This window comes from Pholis gunnellus (genome assembly GCF_910591455.1).
Source record: "Pholis gunnellus genome assembly, chromosome: 4".
Lineage (NCBI taxonomy): Eukaryota > Metazoa > Chordata > Actinopteri > Perciformes > Pholidae > Pholis > Pholis gunnellus.
In genome coordinates, this window is record NC_136530.1 from 19,624,913 (window position 1) to 19,644,918 (window position 20,006).

At 41.3% G+C, this 20,006-nt stretch overlaps 1 protein-coding gene across 1 annotated transcript; it reads left to right on the forward strand.

The window, feature by feature from the left end:
- Positions 1-668: 668 nt before the first annotated feature.
- Positions 669-8,887, forward strand: LOC306694898 (thiamine transporter 1-like; the record flags this gene model as incomplete). Its single annotated transcript, XM_079157943.1, has 5 exons — positions 669-860; positions 2,919-3,675; positions 6,841-7,033; positions 8,305-8,446; positions 8,744-8,887. The coding sequence occupies 5 exons, from the start codon at positions 669-671 to the stop codon at positions 8,885-8,887; spliced, it is 1,428 nt and encodes a 475-aa protein (XP_079014069.1).
- Positions 8,888-20,006: the final 11,119 nt, after the last annotated feature.

The following is a 20,006-nucleotide window of genomic DNA, read 5'->3' on the forward strand; positions in this document are numbered from 1 at the left end:
TCAGATGAGCTACCCTGGAAAATTGAAATTTGGGTAAATTTAATAACGAACTGAGTGAAATTTGTGTCCAAGTGTCTACATAACTCTTTAGCAGTCTGGAGAAAGTGCATTAAGTATTTTCTAAATGTATAGTTTATATAATCTAATATCTCTTTGATTAAAACAGTGTGGAATCATCTCATGCATCACTCACATTGTTTTTTTAGACTCCACTGGCTAATAGTGGCAGAAGCTAAACAGGCACAGCGTATGTACACGCTGTGTGTGTGTACGGGCAGTATGATGTGTACACCTGCACAGACACACACTCATCCATATTCCTCTGCTTGACTTCCACCCCTTCCTCAATATCTGCAGCAATGAGGAGGTTTTGTATAAAGACAGAGGAGGAGACAGTATTTATTATAACCCGCTGGAGTCCCAGAGGCTCCCTACCTCATATTTCATCTTAATGCCTTACAGCCTCACTTTTTTTCTTCTTTTCTGTCTCATCGTAGAAAACTTCAGAGGAGAGAAACAACAATGGCAAAGCAGGTGACTTGGTGTTCACAATCAGTCTCACCTTGGCCTTATCAGGCGCTTCCATATCTCAACAGATTAGACTGCCTAAATTAGACTGTGCTCTCGCCGGACACGGCGAGACATCCCCGGGGAGCCGGAGAGGAACGATGGGTTTTTGCTGGAGCGGGGAGTGTGGTAGCAGGCCTTGCTGGGCAGGCCGTTATATGCCCTGCCATGCTAGTTGGGTGGGCCCCACTGTGCCGCTCTGCATCTATGGTTTCTGCTCCATGATGAGGCCTATAGAGCCCTTCATAACAGAGTTCCTCACAGGGACTTACAAGAATCTCACCACCGAGCAGGTGAGGCACTGAGCTATGAAATGAGATTTGTGACTGCTGCACAGTGATGGAGGCCTTAAGGTCATTAGGATTGCTAGGTTTTTGTTTTAATATACATAATATGAATAATCTAAATGCATGTAAACAAAGTTATGAATATACAGGATGAATCCCAATAGTGTATGTTTGGTTCAGAGGTACATCTGTCAATGTAGTCAGAACTACAATAACTAGTTGCTTTATTGGTTACAAATGTACATAATATGTAAGTAAATATAAAAGTCAATAGAATTGTTTTCCATTATTCGTGCCATAATGACATATTAACGCTGTGCTCATAATATTGGCATTCTGTTGGCTATGCTTCTAATACAGTTTAGTGAACTGTCAGTTTAAATTGGGTCAAATAATATATATATATAATATATATATAATAACACCACCTGATAACTACAGATGTAGACTAACGTTGTAAAATTACGTCCTTTCACAAAATGTTTAACCTGATGGCGGCACTAAAAAAGAGGTTCAGAAGGTCACTGAAATAATTAAGATCCAGAATTTGTTGTTAAGATTATCCTTCAACATGGGCAAATGTGTAAAATACCGTACAAGATAAAGCAATCACATGTTGTGTTGATCATTCAACATTTTGTCTAAGAGGAAGGATTCCTCTCAGAGGACGAATTCTTATTGGAATATGTATTACTTCTTTACATTATTCACCATGTTATTTTCTCTCCACACATGGAGCGAAAAGACTAATAATAATGTACGGCCACTGCAAACTGATGTAAGCATTAGCTAGACTAGCATCAGCAGAGCTGTCCTCTTTACACGAGAGAGTTCAAAGCTTTTGGTTCAGGCTGGAGGGGACAGGGGAGCCTCGACAGCATGGAGCCTCACACGGGGGCATTAGGAAGAAACTGAATACAGTCCTTCACACCTCTGCAATGACAATCACTTTGTGATGCACAAGGCGGGCTGGGAGCCACTTTATGGCAGGTTCACCGGAGGTGTACTCATTTCATGCTCAACCATGTATGATGCAAATTACGTTTCAACTTGTGGTCCTGAGAGGCTGTTGAGATCCCACATGAAGTTGTAGGAATTTACTAAGTTGGTGAACAAAGTGCAGACTCCAGAGATTCAATTTCCTGTTCCAAACGTACCAACAAAGACACAAGAGTGACTAAAATATGCTCAAGGAGCTCTTAAGGATGCATTTAGACTGAATACTTACCAACACAGTTGGTTTGATCCATGCTTTTACAGAATGACTACCGCAGTGTTCCATGTTTATTTGCCACAGACAGAGTTAGGAGAGTAAAGGTTGGGATATTAGCTAATAGCTCAAGGATTTTTGAAGGATTTTTCTAAGTTTTTCTCTCAAAGAGCTTACACAATGGCATCTCTATTTCAATGCACATTTATTTAATTGGTGTGAAAAAACGTTCGGTTAACTGTTCTAGCTACTGATTGGTACATCAGGGGTTATGGGTGTTACTTTATTCAGTTTACCCTTACCAAAGTGTTGGTTAAGAGGGCAGTTTGACTTTTTGGTACCACTAAGAAAATGAATATGGGCATAAAGGTCAGTATCCTCTGGGGACAGATGACTCATGATCAAACCTCTTATTTATGTAAGACTCTGACACTTCCTATAAAAATCACTATTTACAACAACTGGCTGATCTCATTCACACACATTGTTTTGTCACATAACTGATAGAGATGGGGCAGATTTGAAATTGTGCCACTGAAACGCCAAAAAACAACTTAATGCGATGAGCAATTTTATAACCATATTTTTGCTTTTAAAGGGACCTGCCTTCCAAGCTGGAGCCATTGTTTATTTTCATAATAAAATAATGAATCAATTTGTCACAATATGAGCCTCATTCGTAGTGCTTCCTGTTCCATCCTGTACATGCAGAAGTCAGTTTTCATTGATTATGAAAAGAGCTGGAACTGCATCTGGTGTGCTGCTCTCATCGTGTTTCACAGACACTCTTGCAATCACCAGTTAGGAATCATTTTCTAAAGAATAATTAGGTCTCCGCCTTCCTCCATTTCCAGGTGACTAGACAGGTGTATCCCGTGTGGATTTACTCAAGCCTGGTTCTCCTCATCCCAGTCCTCCTGGTGACAGACTTCCTCAGGTACAAGCCTGTAATCATCCTCCAGGGGCTCAGCTATGTCACAGCGTCTTTGCTGGTACTAGTTGGCTCGGGGGTCCGCTCGGCTCAGTTGGCCTTCTTCAGCTACAGCATTGCCATGGCAGCAGATGTGGCCTATTTCTCCTACATTTACAGTGTGGTGCAGCCTAGCTACTATCAGAAAGTGACCAGTTATGTCAAAGGGGCCGTGCTGCTGGGCTACGCTGTGGGCGCTCTGCTGGGTCAACTGCTGGTGTCTTTGGGTGGGGTGTCCTTGTATTGCTTGGCTATTGTGACTCTCATCTCTGTCTCCGTAGCACTCATGACCTCCTGTTTCCTGCCCATGCCTGAGACTAGTTTACTTCTTAAGGGGACGTATTCTGCCCAACAGCGAAGCTCAGGTGAAGACGGTCACGACTCTGAAAGCCGAGACTTTTCCCCGTGGGTTAAGAGCGCGACGGCTGCCAGGCACGTGAGGAGGATGTTTAGGAGACTCGTATTGGACTGCAAGAAATGTTACTCGTCTATGGCCGTGCTCTTCTTCTGCATATGGGCAGCTACAGGGAGATGTGGCTTTTACCAGGTTACAGGGTACGTCCAGCTCCTCTGGGTTGACATGCAGCCCCACAACTTCACGGCCTACAATGGAGGGGTGGACAGCCTCAGCACACTGTCAGGTAACTAATGCACCGTTACAAGCCCCACTTTAACCAGCTTCAAGATGAACATTTAATGCATCGGAAGAAATAATCCATTTAACAACAATTAATAACAGCCTTGACTGGTTTCCTGGCAACCTGATGGCAATGACAAGATTTCAGGCTCCTTGCAAAGAAATAGCCCGGCACATACTGTAACTCTCCATGAAGTCTTTGACTCATTGTTTTGTGCGGTTTAAGGCGGATGAGTCATAATTTATTCATTATTGAGTTTTAGAGGTGCTGGAAGGTGGATTTTATTTTCTATACACATTCCGCTGCAAAAAAATAATTGAATAAATAGACAGAAAGAAAACTCAATCCCTTTTCTATTATCAGTATTCACAACCCCCAAAGTACGGCAGACAATAGCAGCAACATTAATTAGACTGTTTAATTGCCTGCTCTCATCCCCATATGGGTACAGCAGCTGCTGCCATCCAGCCAGTACACTTTTATTGATTATAGAACTGATACAGTCCTGTATTCCCCAGAAGCCAAAGGCAATTACTCTGTGTAAACCACATCCAGCTGTATGCATTTCACTTGTAAATGGTTCTGCCCAACATGCAGTCAAGCTGTAGGGCCCGATGTGTGATATTTCCCCAAAGGTTCCTGCTGTATTCTCTTCTGTTCCACACCTAGACCTCCCTGAGGGAAAAAAAACTTGGTGGAATCCAATAGGGAAAATATGAATATGGATTACCAGCATGATGAAATACGGCAGAATACGGCACATAATTTACTATTTTCATGTTCAGTATATTAATAACTGTACGCCCTCGAGCTCGAAAACAACATTTTCTTGTAGCTCATTAGGATTAAGATAAAACAAAATGTGTATGCAGAACAAACTGAGTTATGTTCAGTAATATGTTTTTGTATTGTATGATTTTCAAAGGAAAAGGAGTTCCAGGCTTCCATCTTTTTATCTATGGTCTCAAGCAGTAATTACAAATAATTTACACTTCAAACATGTATATTTATTTATAATTGCAAAAGAGGTAATGCCAGAAACAATCAACATACATTAAAACAATAATAACAATAAAGCTATAAACAAACCTGCTGAAAAGAAGAACAACAATAAATGTACATAGATAGCTGCTATGGACATATCCAATAGTAATGAAATGTATTGGGGAAAATGGCATCCTCATAGAGTTGTCATTCATATGTCATAATGTAAGAAACCTACCCTGCAGGAATCGGCGTTACACATCACATTTCTATGACTCACCTTTAGTAGCAACCCTTGTCCCACTTACTGCCACTATCAGGACATCATTTATCAGATTGCTATCGGACACTTATCATAATGATAACAAAATGACCTACAAAGCAGGCCATCCCTCACAACCCAAGATAACATCTTATAACATTGTCAGCTTAACTCTAGCCATTCAATATTGTAATTAAGTACGCCCCATATCTTCAGAAATACCTCCTGCCTTTTGTTCAATTTAAAAATTGATTTTTAATAATTGGAACTATGGTTATGGATTCTCCCAACCATTCATCAGAAGGGGTGACATTTTTTGTTGTTTTTACGGTTTAGATTCAGGCCACACACACACACACACAGTAAAAGCTTGCAAATACATATTTCACTCCCCCACATACACTACACACACAGTATGATGTTATCTAATCAGTCACGTATTTTTCCTCTTCTATGCCACACATATTGCAAAGTGTTTCTTGAGCAGGGTGACCTGCATACAGCTTGTGTTTGAACCTTTCATAACTACAATTAGGGTGAAACTAATGATGGCATCAAGGTTAACTCAAAGAGGGCATAAATACCTCAGATTATAAACAGAAAGCCCGTATTACAAACTGTGGGCATGATGTTGGAAGAATGCAGTTCTTAAATCGGGATTAACAGTCAGAATGCCATCAATTCTGACTGTTCTTCTTTTAGCCACACAGCCTACAAGGCTCTATCGGTGCTTTATGGAGGGTTTGCCCACTTCTTCGGTCCAGACCGAAATGTCTCATCAACTATTTGATGGATTGCTGTGGGATTTGCTGCTGATATTCCAGATTCTCAGGGGATGAGTCTTAATACCGTTGGTGATCCCCTAACTTTCAAGATCTCTGTTAGCTCCTCTTGCTGTCACATATTAAATTGCTTAAAACATAGAATAAGTACAAAAACGCATCCAATTAAACGGAGACCAATTTAAACACACTGTAGAGCCCAGCTGCATTATTGATTCCTCTCTATGAAGCTGTACAGCTGACCCTGCTAAGCCTCCAGTTGACACTGCTGAGGAAACTGGTCTAATTATTCAGTCTCCATTTGACCCACCTCTGCTAATCAGCACCCGGGGATTGATTAAGTATATCTTAAATACACACAAGTTCCAGTGGTGTCCATGTTGGACTATTAGCACTGATTGATCACGAATGGACAAGGACTTAAAGGAAACACACACATTTAGATGAATGAAGCAATTATACTTCTCTTCTCTTCATATTCGAGTGGATAAAGAGCTCTGAGTGAAGAGATACATGTCTCTGGTATTCCCTATTTACCCTCAGCACACTGAACTCGCCTCAGATTTGGTTTTTATTCAATCTTCAGCAATTACAAGAAAGATTTGACATGGCAGTTTGTAGTTGTGGAAATTGTGTTAAATATGTGACAAGCAAGTTAAAGTGACGTGAGATGAAGAGATGAAGAGTGAGAGGATGAAACCAGAGAGAATTTCAAAAGATAAAAAGAGGGCAAAAAACGGGAGACAAGTGTCCTTTAATAACCTATGCTTCAAAGAGCCAGTGAAGTCCCCGATACATCCATCGACAGGAATGAAGGTCTCACAACTCCTTCACATGTCATAAGAGGAGTCTAGTGATGTGTCTGAGCTACACTGTGCCACCTTGTGGCTGAAATGAGAAACGTCACTTTCCAAAAGAGACGAGTTCAACTAGTCAAATGTTGGACAGAATTATATCTATGCATGTCCTGCTGCTAAAGATTGTCATTGTTTCATGTAGACATAGATATGATGTGATAGATTGAAGACAAAGCTGACTACATTACAGTGTTGGGATGAACTGTGAATAGATTCCAGTAATTCATGAATTAACCCGGTATAGTCATGCAGTGACCTCAGAGTGAATGTGTTCTCCTTTTAGGAGCCGCAGCCACTGTTGCTGTGGGACACATGTCTCTGGAGTGGTCTGTGTGGGGGGAACTGGTCCTGGGGGGTTTCACGTTCCTGATCGCAGGAGCTCTATTCCTAATGGACGTGACTGACAACATCTGGATCAGCTACTCATGCTTCTTCCTCTTCAAAACCGTTTACATGCCGCTCACCACCGTCTGCACGTAAGAAGCCATTATAGATGTGTCAGCAGCACAACAACAGTCCACAAATACTGTGTATCAGTTGTGAACACATGCATGATTTACTGTGTTGAATTTGAATATATGACGCCACAAAAGATGTTATGTGTGTTAAACCGGTCCAGATATGCCTCACGGGCTGCAATGGTTCTATGGTGAGTAGAGAGTATTCTAAACCTCCAAACGCATCCTAACCGTATTTAATGGTGTTGTTGCACAGCTAACGACATAATCGCTTTGTGCAGGTTGATCTATCTGTTTATTTGTACTTGCGTGTGTAATTTGGGCTCCAGCAATGCTTAATACTCAGATTGTGCAAAGATTTCCCTGAGCACAACATAAGTCAATTACATCCACCACTAGCACCAAAAGATAAATTAATTACTCTGCTTGTTTTCAACCTGGGTTATTTTTCTTCTTTTATATCATTGTGACACTCATATATATATATATATATATATATATATATATATATATATATATATATATATATATATATATCTTGTCCCTGCTGTGTGGGACAAAATGAAGAGCTTTCAGTCAAATCATGTTTAGCGATGGCAATGACAGTTGGCCGGTCCACCACATTGGTCAAAACTGAATTATCTCAACAATTATTGGATATATTACTCTCATGGTCTCTGAAATGTGAAATGTTTGGCTAGATTGCCAAACAATTTGATACATACAGTATAACCATGTCCGCAGGAGATAAATCCCAAAGCGGATGACTTATTAACTTTATCTGTTGCCACCATGAAGTTAAGGTTTTTACTTATCTTGTTGAAATATCTTAACATCTAATAGACGGATTGACATTCATGGTTCCAGACGATGTATGACTTTGGTGGTGTCCTCACCTTTCCTCTAGTGGCTCCCTGAGGTTGAAACTTGTGGTTTATATTCAATGAATTGACATGAAGCAAACATTGTATTTGTTCAAAATTGTTGTCTATAACCAAATGAATAACAAATTATATTTCCATCTGCCTCAGTTATACTTTGTGTTTAATTAGTAAAGGTTAGCATGCTAAACGCCTAAAATAGGATGGTGAATATGCTTAATACAATCTGCTATGCATCCTCATGTTAACATTGTAATTTTCAGCATAATAGCATGCTGACTTTAGCTCATATCACCAATTTGTCAAATTGATTTTTCAATATTTGATTATCCTTTGCTGTAGGTCCAAGTTCATATTATAACTGAATTAATCAAAGCGTATGAGCACTATCATGTATGTATTTCCCAGTTTTCAGATAGCCAAGATGCTGAACAGGGAGCGCTATGCGTTGGTATTCGGCATGAACAGTTTTGTGGGCACGATCCTCCAGAGTGTCCTCACCGCCATCGTCATCAGCTCCAAGTCTCTACAGCTCACCATCACCTCGCAGGTACCGCAGTACTCACACATCACACGTTGAGTTCAGGAGATGATTTATAGGCTTTAGATTTCATTCATTCATTCATTGAAAGTAGAATACTGAGTTATATGAACCTAACTTGGAATATAAAGAGCTTTTATTAGAGTTTAAATAAAAACAATTAGGAGTGCTGATTAAAGGCCTCAGAACAAAATGATGTTGTCTGAAGGGCCTTCTAATCAACATACAGAGGGAGACGGATCAAAAGAGAATGATCGGATAATTTTTGTTTTTTGATTTGCAAGTAACCCCCTCACATCTTTTCAGTTCCTTATCTACGCCTCGTACTTTGCTGCCATTTCCCTGCTGTTCACAGTCCGAGGTGTGTATACTGTGCTCCACATGAAGCGTCCCGCTGGAGGCAACCGGACAGAGAGAGACACCAACCTGCCAGAGGCCTCACGCTTTTGAAGACCCCAATTTATTTTTAATCAAAACTGTCATCATTTATTACAGCAGCTACATAAAAAAAAGATGTTTAAAGATTCATACTTACATGAACATCAAGCTATTCAATGTGGCTGAGTTATCAGTCTGTCATCACCATGATGTAACTTATCGATTCTACTGTACAGACGTGCTGTGAGGAAATTAAGGAAAGTGCAGTTCTTAAATGTGGCCACCAGAGGACACTACCTGCACAATGTAAAACAACGATAACGCTACAATGCAGCTCTGTGGTTGTTTAATTTGAACACAGACATTTTAGACTATCATTCTGGATGTATGTTTTCAAAGTAAATATATCTAGTGTGACAGAATATGTGAATTATAACGTGTTGGACGTTCAAAGCTATGAATCTCAGTCCTTCCAGTTGAGATGCTGACGTGTTGAGATCTATATTGTTTCCAGTATGTTACTATGTATGTTAGTGTTCACCTAGTATGTGTAAATATATGCCTCATTCACAATGCGTCTAATGTTTGCTCCTTGTGTTTGTGGTTGATTGATGAAAGAATCTACAAAAGTGCATCTACGGGATATTTATCAGGCTTGCATGAAAATGTATGTAAACTCTTTTACAAATGCTGATCAGCCTCCCCAGCACCAACAGCCTGCTTTCATTATGTCCAGTAAGTATCATTCAAGATGTTGTTATTGCATGGCAAATACCTCTAAATGCCTCTCAGCTTGCTGTTGATGTTTTGACACTAAATCAGCAATAAACCTGGGATTGAATTTGGTGAATTAGAGGCATTATTAGGTGCAATAGGAAGAATATCTTAAAGCAACTTGTTGTTGCCAGGTAACAGACCCAGTTTGTTTTTTTAAGGCTTAGCTTTGTTCAGAAAGGTCTGAGTCAGTCTGCTCTAGCTACTGATGGGTTTGTATGTGTACATTGGCTTTTATCATGTCAGGACATGATTGCATAAATGTTTCTTTGCAGAACGTAAAGCTTAAGAAGCGGGGCTAATCAAGCGCTGTAATCATCATCGTCCTCCTTGGAAAACCGACCTTGTTACAATCAGTTCAGTGCTGTGATTCTCAGCATGTGGTGCGTAAGCCTGATGCTCTAGTTCTTCTGCATGTTTATGATATTAGTCGATGAGCAATTTCTGTCCTCATTCATGAATGACACCACACAGCAGTCAGGCAGATATAAAAAATAAAATGGAAACGACCCTCCCTAAGTGGTCGGATGATGCATGCGTAGTCACGTCTGACCTTTAATTCATAATTAAAACCGTCAATAACAAAGGTCCCGAGATGGATAATAAGGGCAGCTATTAGCTGGAATGAGCTGGCACATTTGATGCGTCGCACTTGCTTATTGTTAATCTGTTGATGATGACAAGTCCCTTAGTTTTGTCTGGTGTTGTTAAGACTCATGTATAGCAAAGAGCCTTTTTCATTTTGCCACAGAGGTCAAGGGTTTGTGAGGTGTGTGTGTGTGTGTGTGTGTGTGTGTGAATGCATACATATGGCTGCAGCTATTGTGACGTCACACTTGTATTTTTAGCAATGCTAGCGGCATGCTATGCAATGGCTCGAGGGATGGCAATGTCAGTCGGACCACCACTTTGGTCCACACTGAAATGTATCAACAACCATTGGATAGATTGCAATATGTTATATTGTCATAAGGATGGATTGTAAACACTTTGGTGATCCCTTAACTTTTCATGTACAGCTGCCATAAGGTCAAAATTCACTTTGTATCTATTGCTAAATAGCAAAAGCTAAACTAAGATGGGGGAAATTGTAAATATTATACCTACTGCGTGTTAACCCCGTTGCTGTGAGCATGACTGTAGACTCTTGGTCTTGTTTGATTGCCGCTGAAAATGTTTTCTTTTTTGTATTTTTGCATAAAATATTGTATTGCTGTGATAACTATGCATAGCTTGGAGACTGGCTCTTTTATTTTGACATTGTTCATGATCGCTTTAAAACGTTTCCCAATGCCAAACAACGTCTACTGCATGTTATAGGGTGCTGGAATTAGGTACCACTAATTATAAGCATACGTTTGTGCTTTTTGGGGAGAACTGGCCCTTTAAAACATGTCGTATAAACAAGGGAAAGAGCAGACATTTTGACTTGGAAAAGTTCAACTGAGACTATAATAACAACAACAATGGGTCTGTATTCTACATAAATGTCACAGTGAGCCATGACAGTGTGACACGGAGCTGACATGCCCACCCCAAAACTGAAGCAGCTAAAGGATGTTCAGCCATCATTCATTTCATTATTCACACTTGTGCTTTTCCAGCTGTGACAGGTCAAAATGTCTTCTGTGAAAAAGGCCTATTGGGATAATATGTATGTCTCCCTGTGAGAATCAATTCCTGGAACTGATTTAAAGTGGAGTTAACTGAAATTTGAAAAAAAAAAACTGCTCTTCCAGTGCTGTCAGACGAGGATGAATTTGGAGTCTCGGAGGTTATTCATGTGAATTCAAGCGTTCATGTGAATCTAAACAAAGCGTGGGTACAGTTTATTCAGCTGTGGTTATCAGTCTTTCCGTCAGAGATAGACGCTAACTATATAGTGTCGTAAGAGAATTAAGGAAGCAGGTTTATAATCATCCGCCTCGTAACTCACTATCAGCTGCAAATAAACAGCCACCCACTTTATTGCGGTTCCCTTAGGTCACACAGTCATCATTCCCTCACCTCTGAGAGAAATGAAAGCAACAACCAGATCACTTGGGGTTTGGATTTATTGAACGAGAGGCAGAAGTATTAAAGATCGACAGAATTAATGAGCTTTTTAATACTTTGCCTTGACGCACAGGTTTACTCACCCTCGTGCATGTTAAAACCCTCATGGACCGTACAGGTCATCTGCAGCGTCATTATGTATGTTCAAAGTAAGAACTTCTAGTTGAGAATGAGTCATCAGAACTTTACAGTATGTTAACCGAGGGTAAAAGAATCATACTTAACCTGTGTTTCACTTGTTGTAGTCACACATCTAACAGCAATAAGTAAAAGTTTTAAGGAAGTGGTAAATTGAACAAAAAGTTCAATTTGTTTTATTTTCTCTTTATTTGTTTGCATGCATCTAAAATTTTTAATTTTAATTTTCTTTTACCTTTTTAATATTCGTTAAAAAAAGAGAAAATAAGAGAGCTGATGGTGAACAAACTGCTTCAAAATTATAATAAAAAAATAAATATATATATATATATATATATATATAATTTAACTTTTGTTTATATGCATAAAAGTAAGCTCTTACTACTTTTGGCTCATCAAACATTACCTCTCATTTATTGAGGATTGCTTCACGGTCTCCACAAAAATGATATCACCAAATGAAAATGCCAAATGTTTTATCTTCGGAGGAACTGTTCAGTTCGGTGACCGTGTGATCACTGGTTAGTCTTGTGGGAGACATCACTCTGTACAATGTTCTGTTGTACCTCCCACACAAACCTGTTCTACGGCCAACATGTTTGCCGCCACACTTCCTCTTTTTCACACTTGTTAGATGCTAGTGGGATTATTTCATCTTGTTAAAACTATTGGAAATACGAAAAAATGATTTCATTCATTTCCAAACTGTTCATGTCTGCAACTGCCATGCAGGTCTACCCCAGTTTCTAAGATGTTGTTGAGCAAAGGCGCACACAGGAGCTCAGACAACTTCCTTTTCTATTTATAGCTACGGTCAGCAATGACAACCAGGGTATTTCCCTCAATATAGCTACACATGAGGCAATGCCACTGCAACTCTACAGGTCCGGTCCACATTTATGATTTTATTGGTGAAACTTTTTGTATGACACTGAGCACCCTGTAAAGACAATATTACATCAACCACTTAACTGGCCTTGTATGTGATCCAACTTGTTTTTGATGAATCAGTTCTATTTTCTTCAGTTTTGACTTTATCTCAAGAACATGTCTCATAAAATCCCCAAAAATGTAACACATTCCACATGGCTGGCAGCAGTTTAGGGGAATGAGTTACATGGACTGCATTCATACAGTACTTTTAATCCAAATCGCTTTAATTTGTTGCCTCTCATTCGATCATTTTCACACGCACACACGGCAGCAAGCTTGGAGGCAAGGCACTGATCTAACCATCAGGAGCAACTTGGAGTTCCGTGTCTTGCTCAAGCTCACTGCGATATGTGGACAGCAGGCCCTGGTAATCAAACTGTCAACCTGCGGATGACTCATCCTGAAGACCTCTCCAGACATTTGGACCTTGAAAGAAAGGTTACGTTTAGCCTGAGTTTGGTGTATCTTTGTGGGGAGTGACAAGGCCACCTATGCACATATTCCACATTCACTTGATATCATTTTTCAGGTAAAATGAAAAGTCGGCTTGATGTAGATTAATCGAATGTGCTGCAATTTTCCTGTACCAGTCCAATGAATCGGGATCCAGGGAGAAAAATGTCACAGTGTCCCCAACGATTTCTATTTCTAGACAGTTTGGGTGATTAAATTAATATTGATTTAAACCGTCCTTGGGCCGTATTCACAAACAGTCGGAGAATACTCTCCTACAAATGTCTAGTTGCAGAGTGATTTAGAAACGTCTCAGAGCAACTCTGAGCAAGTAAGAAAAATAAACTTTTACCAAAGTGAGGACACGTGGTTGACCCCCGTTGATGCATTCTTTGAAAGAGGTGCGATTGGTTGATCCACGTTAAGCGTATCTCTCATGAGATCGACCACAAACATTATCCCTGCACAACTCGTTTCACCGGGTCCTGGCAACAGTGAATCCCTTTTGTAAAGAACTATATAAAAAAACATTCGTAACTCAGTTCATGTAAAGAAGCCTCTCTTTATCAGAGGAATCAAACCCCTTCAGGCTCCGACGCTCTGTCATCCTCATCCCTGCTTTGCCAAACCGCTGCTACAGCTTCAGCAACTGTACTTTACTTCCTTGACATTTTTCAATCCTCTCCAATGTCAACAAAACGATAATAACTACAGTGTTTAGAAGATGATGGGTAGGTCCTTGGTTATTTCTTGAGCGTCAATTGGTGTCACTCAAAGTGTAGACGGACACACAGATCCACCAAATATGCACGGTGAGAGGCAGGTGTGTCGAGCTCCCTTCTCTGCCTCCTAGCATGCTGTGTGAGTCACGTACGATGTCGCAAGGTTACAGACTTAATAAGCAGTGGAGAGTCTACAGATTCTGACATTTTAACTTTTTTTTCCAACTTTGTGGCAAAACTGTTTATAGAAACATTGAGGAAACATCAAGTAAACATGATGTACCTGATGATTAATAGGCCTATACTGATGACTTGCTGGTGTTGAGGGGGAAGCCCTCCAGTCTTCTCACCCTTTGATCGAGCAATGATCAAACACTGTGTGGGCACGCTTACTTGTATTTCTCAAGTGGGGCCCGCTGCTTCATGCATTACTTTGATAGGTGGTTCTTCCATCTTCTCGCCATGCCACAACATGACATTGTGCCCCTACTCATACAGACTGCCAATGTTCAGTCTTCTATGAAAGGCCAGACTGATTGGGGAGTTTACTTGTCAATATCACATGGCAGGCACGTGGGTTAACACACATGATTCAGTGGTAATCTACGTGAGAAGGAGGGGAGGAAGGGAGCTGTACACTGGTGTCTCTGCTAAATGTAGCGCACTGGAATATTTAATTTCATATTTCTTGCTGATGTAGTGTCATGGTGTCTATGTAAAATCATTTGCTGTCAATATGTGTTTAAGTTCATTCATATTGGTATTACTGCGCTGTCGCTTTAAGAGAGTTGAAAAAGAGAACGTGATGTATGCAGGCTGAAGAAAAGATGTGCTTGTGCTTAACCGTGGGATCGTAAATAAAAGTTGACAAACGAAGATGGGCGTGTTGTTGGACAGTTCATTTTAAGGGTGCAACATAATTTTTGGTGTTTCCGCCCGGTCTAAGCAAGTTTTCAGACGGAAAAGGGTGTGTTTTTGTCGACGAGAGTGTAGCCGAGCTAGCTTGTTATGGCGGCTAGCAGCAGCTACCAGCTCACCGATGCAGCAGAAAAGACACACGTGGAAGGAAAATAAAAAAAGCACTCTTGCTTTCTTCGAGCTGTGAGTAATTAAAAGACTGAACAAATATGGAGAGTGAGTGGGAATCGCTACTGGCTGATGTTGAGAAGAAACTTGTAACTTTATCAGTAACTGATCTCAGTGCAGTATGTCAGGAGCTAGGACTTCAGCCCAGTGAGGAGATACAATCTTCATGTCGGTTACTGAGAAGGCTGATCCTGGGTTACCTGGAGAGTGAAGATGTTACTGGTTTGGAGGATACAGGATTTTCAGTGCTTTTAGCCACGAACGATTTTATTGACAACTTGAGAAAAGGGACTGACGATGCTGGTGGACAGAACGTATCGGAACGTGTGGAGGAGACGAGTGGGCAGCCAGAGGCAGTTATGGGGCGCCCCCTGTCGACGGTAGATGGTACTACACCGCAACCAGCTTTGTCACCACAGAGGTCAAGCAGCTCAACAGGCTCAGTAAGAGACTCAGAACAAACCAGAAACAACGTGAATCTGCATCCCATGTACAGGAAGGATTTCAGGATTATTGGTCAAATTGGTGAAGTGGGCCAAAAAGACAAGCTGAATTTCACCAGCCTTGAAAGACAGATTGAACGTGGACTACAAAAAGGCTATGATGAAGGTGAAATTGTAGAAGCAGTAATCCAGTCTATTGTACCTGAAGTCAGACTGAAGAGCTACTTGGAGAGCAGACAAAAACTATCACTGAACTCTTTAAGACAAGTCCTTAGGACTCATTTCGTCGAGAAAGATGCCACAGAACTTTATCATTCACTGACCCGTGCTGTCCAAGAGCCAAAAGAAACCCCTGTGCAGTTTCTAATCCGCACTATGGACCTCAGACAGAAAGTTCTATTTGCATCAGAAAGAGCCAAGGTAGGGCTGAAGTATAATCCAGAACTCATACAGACCCAGTTCTTGCAAACATTGGTGACAGGGTTACAAGATGATGCTGTACGTACCGATATCAAGCCTTACCTGCAGGATCCATCTGTACAGGACGAAGTGTTACTTGAGAAAATGAGCGCCGCTTACAGTGTGGAACTGGAGAGGAGAAATAAACTCTTATCTGTCTCCAAACCAAAAGGAGTGAAAGTGGCCATGGTTCAAGAAGAGGAGAACAGTGAAGTTGAACAGGTTAGTGGTGTGAAGAACAATAAAAGCCACACAGCTAAGCCTAATCCTATACTTGAGAAGCTTGATGCTGGTAATAAAGTGATCTGTGAAGCGCTCCAGAACCTCACTACACATGTGGCTGGTCTCAACCAAGCAAAGAGAAATAAAGAAGAAGACAAACCAGCTAAAGCTAAGCAGAACAACTCTGGTAATGTGACACGAAACCCGAGAAAGTGTTCTGAGTGTGAAAAATCCAACCCAGACAGCCGATGTACACACTGTTACAAGTGTGGCAGCAGTGAACATTGGGCTATTGGCTGTCGAAAGAGAAAAGATACCACCGCCAGCACATGCAAAATAGAAGTGGCCGATGTTAAGTTGAACGATGATGCTATGCTAACTAGTCAGACCATATTGACAAGAAAACAAGAAAGAACAGCAAAGTTAGTGGGACGCAAAAGTCTTGTCCAGTGTAACCTTGGTGGAATTCAGACTACAGTGTTATGGGATACAGGATCCCAAGTGTCTATTGTTGACATGGATTGGAAAATGACACACTTACCAGATGCTGAGATTCGACCAGTGCAAGAGCTCTTTGATGAGGGTATATTGGATCTCTCTGCTGCAAATGGGACACAGATACCTTATGAGGGATGGATAGGAGTGAAGTTCAGCCTACCAGAAAATAAGGACAGTGAACTACTAGTGCCGCTATTGGTGACCACTAACCCACTTGCAAAACCAATAATAGGGTTCAATGTGATTGAAGAGTTAGCACAGACCAACTTGTCTACTAACAGAACAGTAGCAAGCAAATTTGTGCACAGTCTTGGATCAGCCCTCGATGTCGGACACAAAAAGGCAAGAGCAGTATATTCAGTTCTGAAAAAGCAGAACACCATCTCAGAGAGTCAGATTGCAAGGCTCGGAAGACAGGATGTTATCATCCCAAAGCACAAGATGGTAAAGGTGGTCTGTGGGAAACTCAACAAGAGCATATTGAGGGAGCAGTATGCAATACTGGAACCAAATGAAGACACCCCATGGCCTGCTGGACTGGATATAAAGCACCAGTTGGTACAGTTACCCAGTGAAGATAAAGCCACCATTTTGGTTGTGATTGAAAACAACACAGATGATGACATCAGACTACAAAACAGAACTGTACTTGGTTGGTTATATGCTGTAGATGCTGTAAAGGAAGTTAAGGAAAAAGCCACATCTGAAACACAAAATGAAAATGCAGATTTGAGCAAAAATGAACAAGTGAGACCATATCAGGAAACAACAGTCGGAAGTTGTAATGAAAGTAAACCAGAAAAGCAACTCTGGGATCCACCTGTCGATCTCTCCCACCTAACATCAGAGCAGCAACACCAAGTGAGACAGATGCTTAGGGAAGAGAGTGAAGTTTTCGCGAGGGATGATTGGGACACTGGATGTATTCCTGATCTGCAGATGAAAATACGCTTGAAGGATGACATCCCAGTGACAAAGAAATACAATTCCATCCCACGTCACCTGTATGAGGAAGTGAAGAAACACATACAAGACCTCCTCAGCAGAGGATGGATCCAGAAGTCAACCTCTTCCTACTCATCACCGATCGTGATTGTGAGGAAAAAGGATTCTACTATCAGACTCTGTGTAGACTATCGACAGCTAAATGAAAAGACACATCCTGATCGACACCCCATCCCAAGAATCCAGGAAATCTTGGAGAATCTTGGAGGAAACTCATGGTTCACAGTGCTTGATCAAGGTAAAGCCTATCATCAGGGCTTTGTCAGTGAAGAGAGCCGGACATGTACCGCCTTCATCACGCCCTGGGGATTATATGAATGGCTCAGGATCCCATTTGGACTGACAAATGCTCCTGCTGCTTTCCAGCGGTACATGGAGGGTTGCCTTGGAGACCTGAGAGATGAGGTATGCGTGCCTTACCTTGATGACGTCTTGGTGTTTAGTAAGAACTTTGACCTCCATGTAGAGAATGTGAGAAAGGTGCTGCAAAGGCAAAAGAACTGTGGAATCAAACTCAGACCAAAAAAATGTGACTTCTTTAAAAAGGAAGTTTGCTACGTGGGACGTGTCATTTCAGAGGATGGATATCGAATGAACCCGACAGAGGTAGAGGCTGTTCAAGCTCTAAAAAAAAGAAAACCAAAAACAGTCAGAGAGGTGAGATCCCTGGTTAGCTTCTTGGGCTACTACAGGTCATTCATTGCTGATTTTTCCAGGATTGCCAAGCCTCTTTATGAGCTACTGTCGCACCCAAAGACTGAGAAGAAACAGATGAAGAAGGGTCGAGGCAGTCGTTCTCCCCAGCTACCTCCATCTCAGCCAGTGGAGTGGACAGCACTACATCAGCAAGTGTTGGATAGACTGGTTGACACACTGTCAGATCCTCCAGTAATGGCATATCCTGATCTTGAGAAGCCATTTGTGCTACATGTTGATGCGTCTGAGGAAGGTCTTGGAGCTGTTTTGTATCAGCGTCAAGAAGGAGCATTGAGAGTGATAGGATACGGATCGCGAACATTCACTCCCACAGAGAAGAACTACAGACTCCATTCAGGGAAGCTGGAATTCTTAGCTCTCAAATGGGCTGTAACTGAACGATTCCGGGATTATCTCTTCCATGCCCCTCACTTCACCGTGTACAGCGATAATAACCCCCTGACGTATGTGATGAAGACAGCAAAACTAAATGCGGTGGGACATCGCTGGGTGTCAGAGTTAGCAGATTTCCGCTTCACTCTGAAATACAGACCAGGAACTGTCAACCGCGATGCAGACTTCTTATCCCGTCAACCAGCAGAAATGGACCAGATGATAAAAGAATGCACAGAGCAGTGTAAACCAGATGACATCGCAGCAGTTGGAGAAGGACTGCGAGCTCAGAACAAAGGTGACACTGATTGGATTTCAGCCATCACATGTAATGTAGATGTGCTACCTGAACTAACCACTACATGCGAAACTACTGTAAAACCAATACCAGTCGAAGAGATTCAGGCAAGTCAAAGAGAGGATGAAGTGATAAGCAGAGTCATCACTTTAAAACAACAGAACGAACGCCTGAAATACAGAGATAAAATTAAAGAGTCAATGACAGTGAAACGCCTCCTGAGAGAGTGGCCTTGTCTTCACTTGGATAAGGATGGAATCCTGCGACGAAAGACAAACTCCAGAATCCAGCTTGTGGTTCCTGAAAAGCTCAAGTCACTGATCTATCAGCAACTACATGAGGAAATGGGACATTTAGGAGCTGACAGGATGATATCTTTAGCCAGAGAGAGATTCTTTTGGCCAAAAATGAGAGAGGAAATTGAACATTATGTGACAAAAGTGTGCCGGTGCTTGAAACAGAAAAAGCCAAACAGAAAAACAAGAACACCTCTGCAGAGCATAACGACATCAGCACCTTTTGAAATGATTTCGATTGATTATCTGCACCTGGAGAGAAGCAAAGGTGGTGTGGAATACATTCTGGTGATAATTGACCACTTTACAAAGTTTGCACAGGCTTATGCAACGCCAAATAAGTCAGGCAAGACAGCTGCACGCAAGATCTTTGATGACTATATTTTGAAATTCGGCTTCCCAGCCAAAATTCACCATGACCAGGGAAGGGAATTTGAAAATGAGTTGTTAAAGAAACTGCAAAGCTACAGTGGGATACGACATTCAAGGACGACTCCGTATCATCCTCAGTCCAACCCAGCTGAGCGATTTAACAGAACTTTGTTGAGTATGCTCCGGACATTGGAAGAGATGCAAAAACCTAACTGGAAAGACCATTTGAACAAAGTGGTTCATGCATATAACTCCACTGTCCATGAATCAACAGGATTTTCTCCGTTTTTCCTGCTGTTTGGTAGAGAGCCTACTTTACCCATTGATCTGATGTTTCCCAGAGAACAA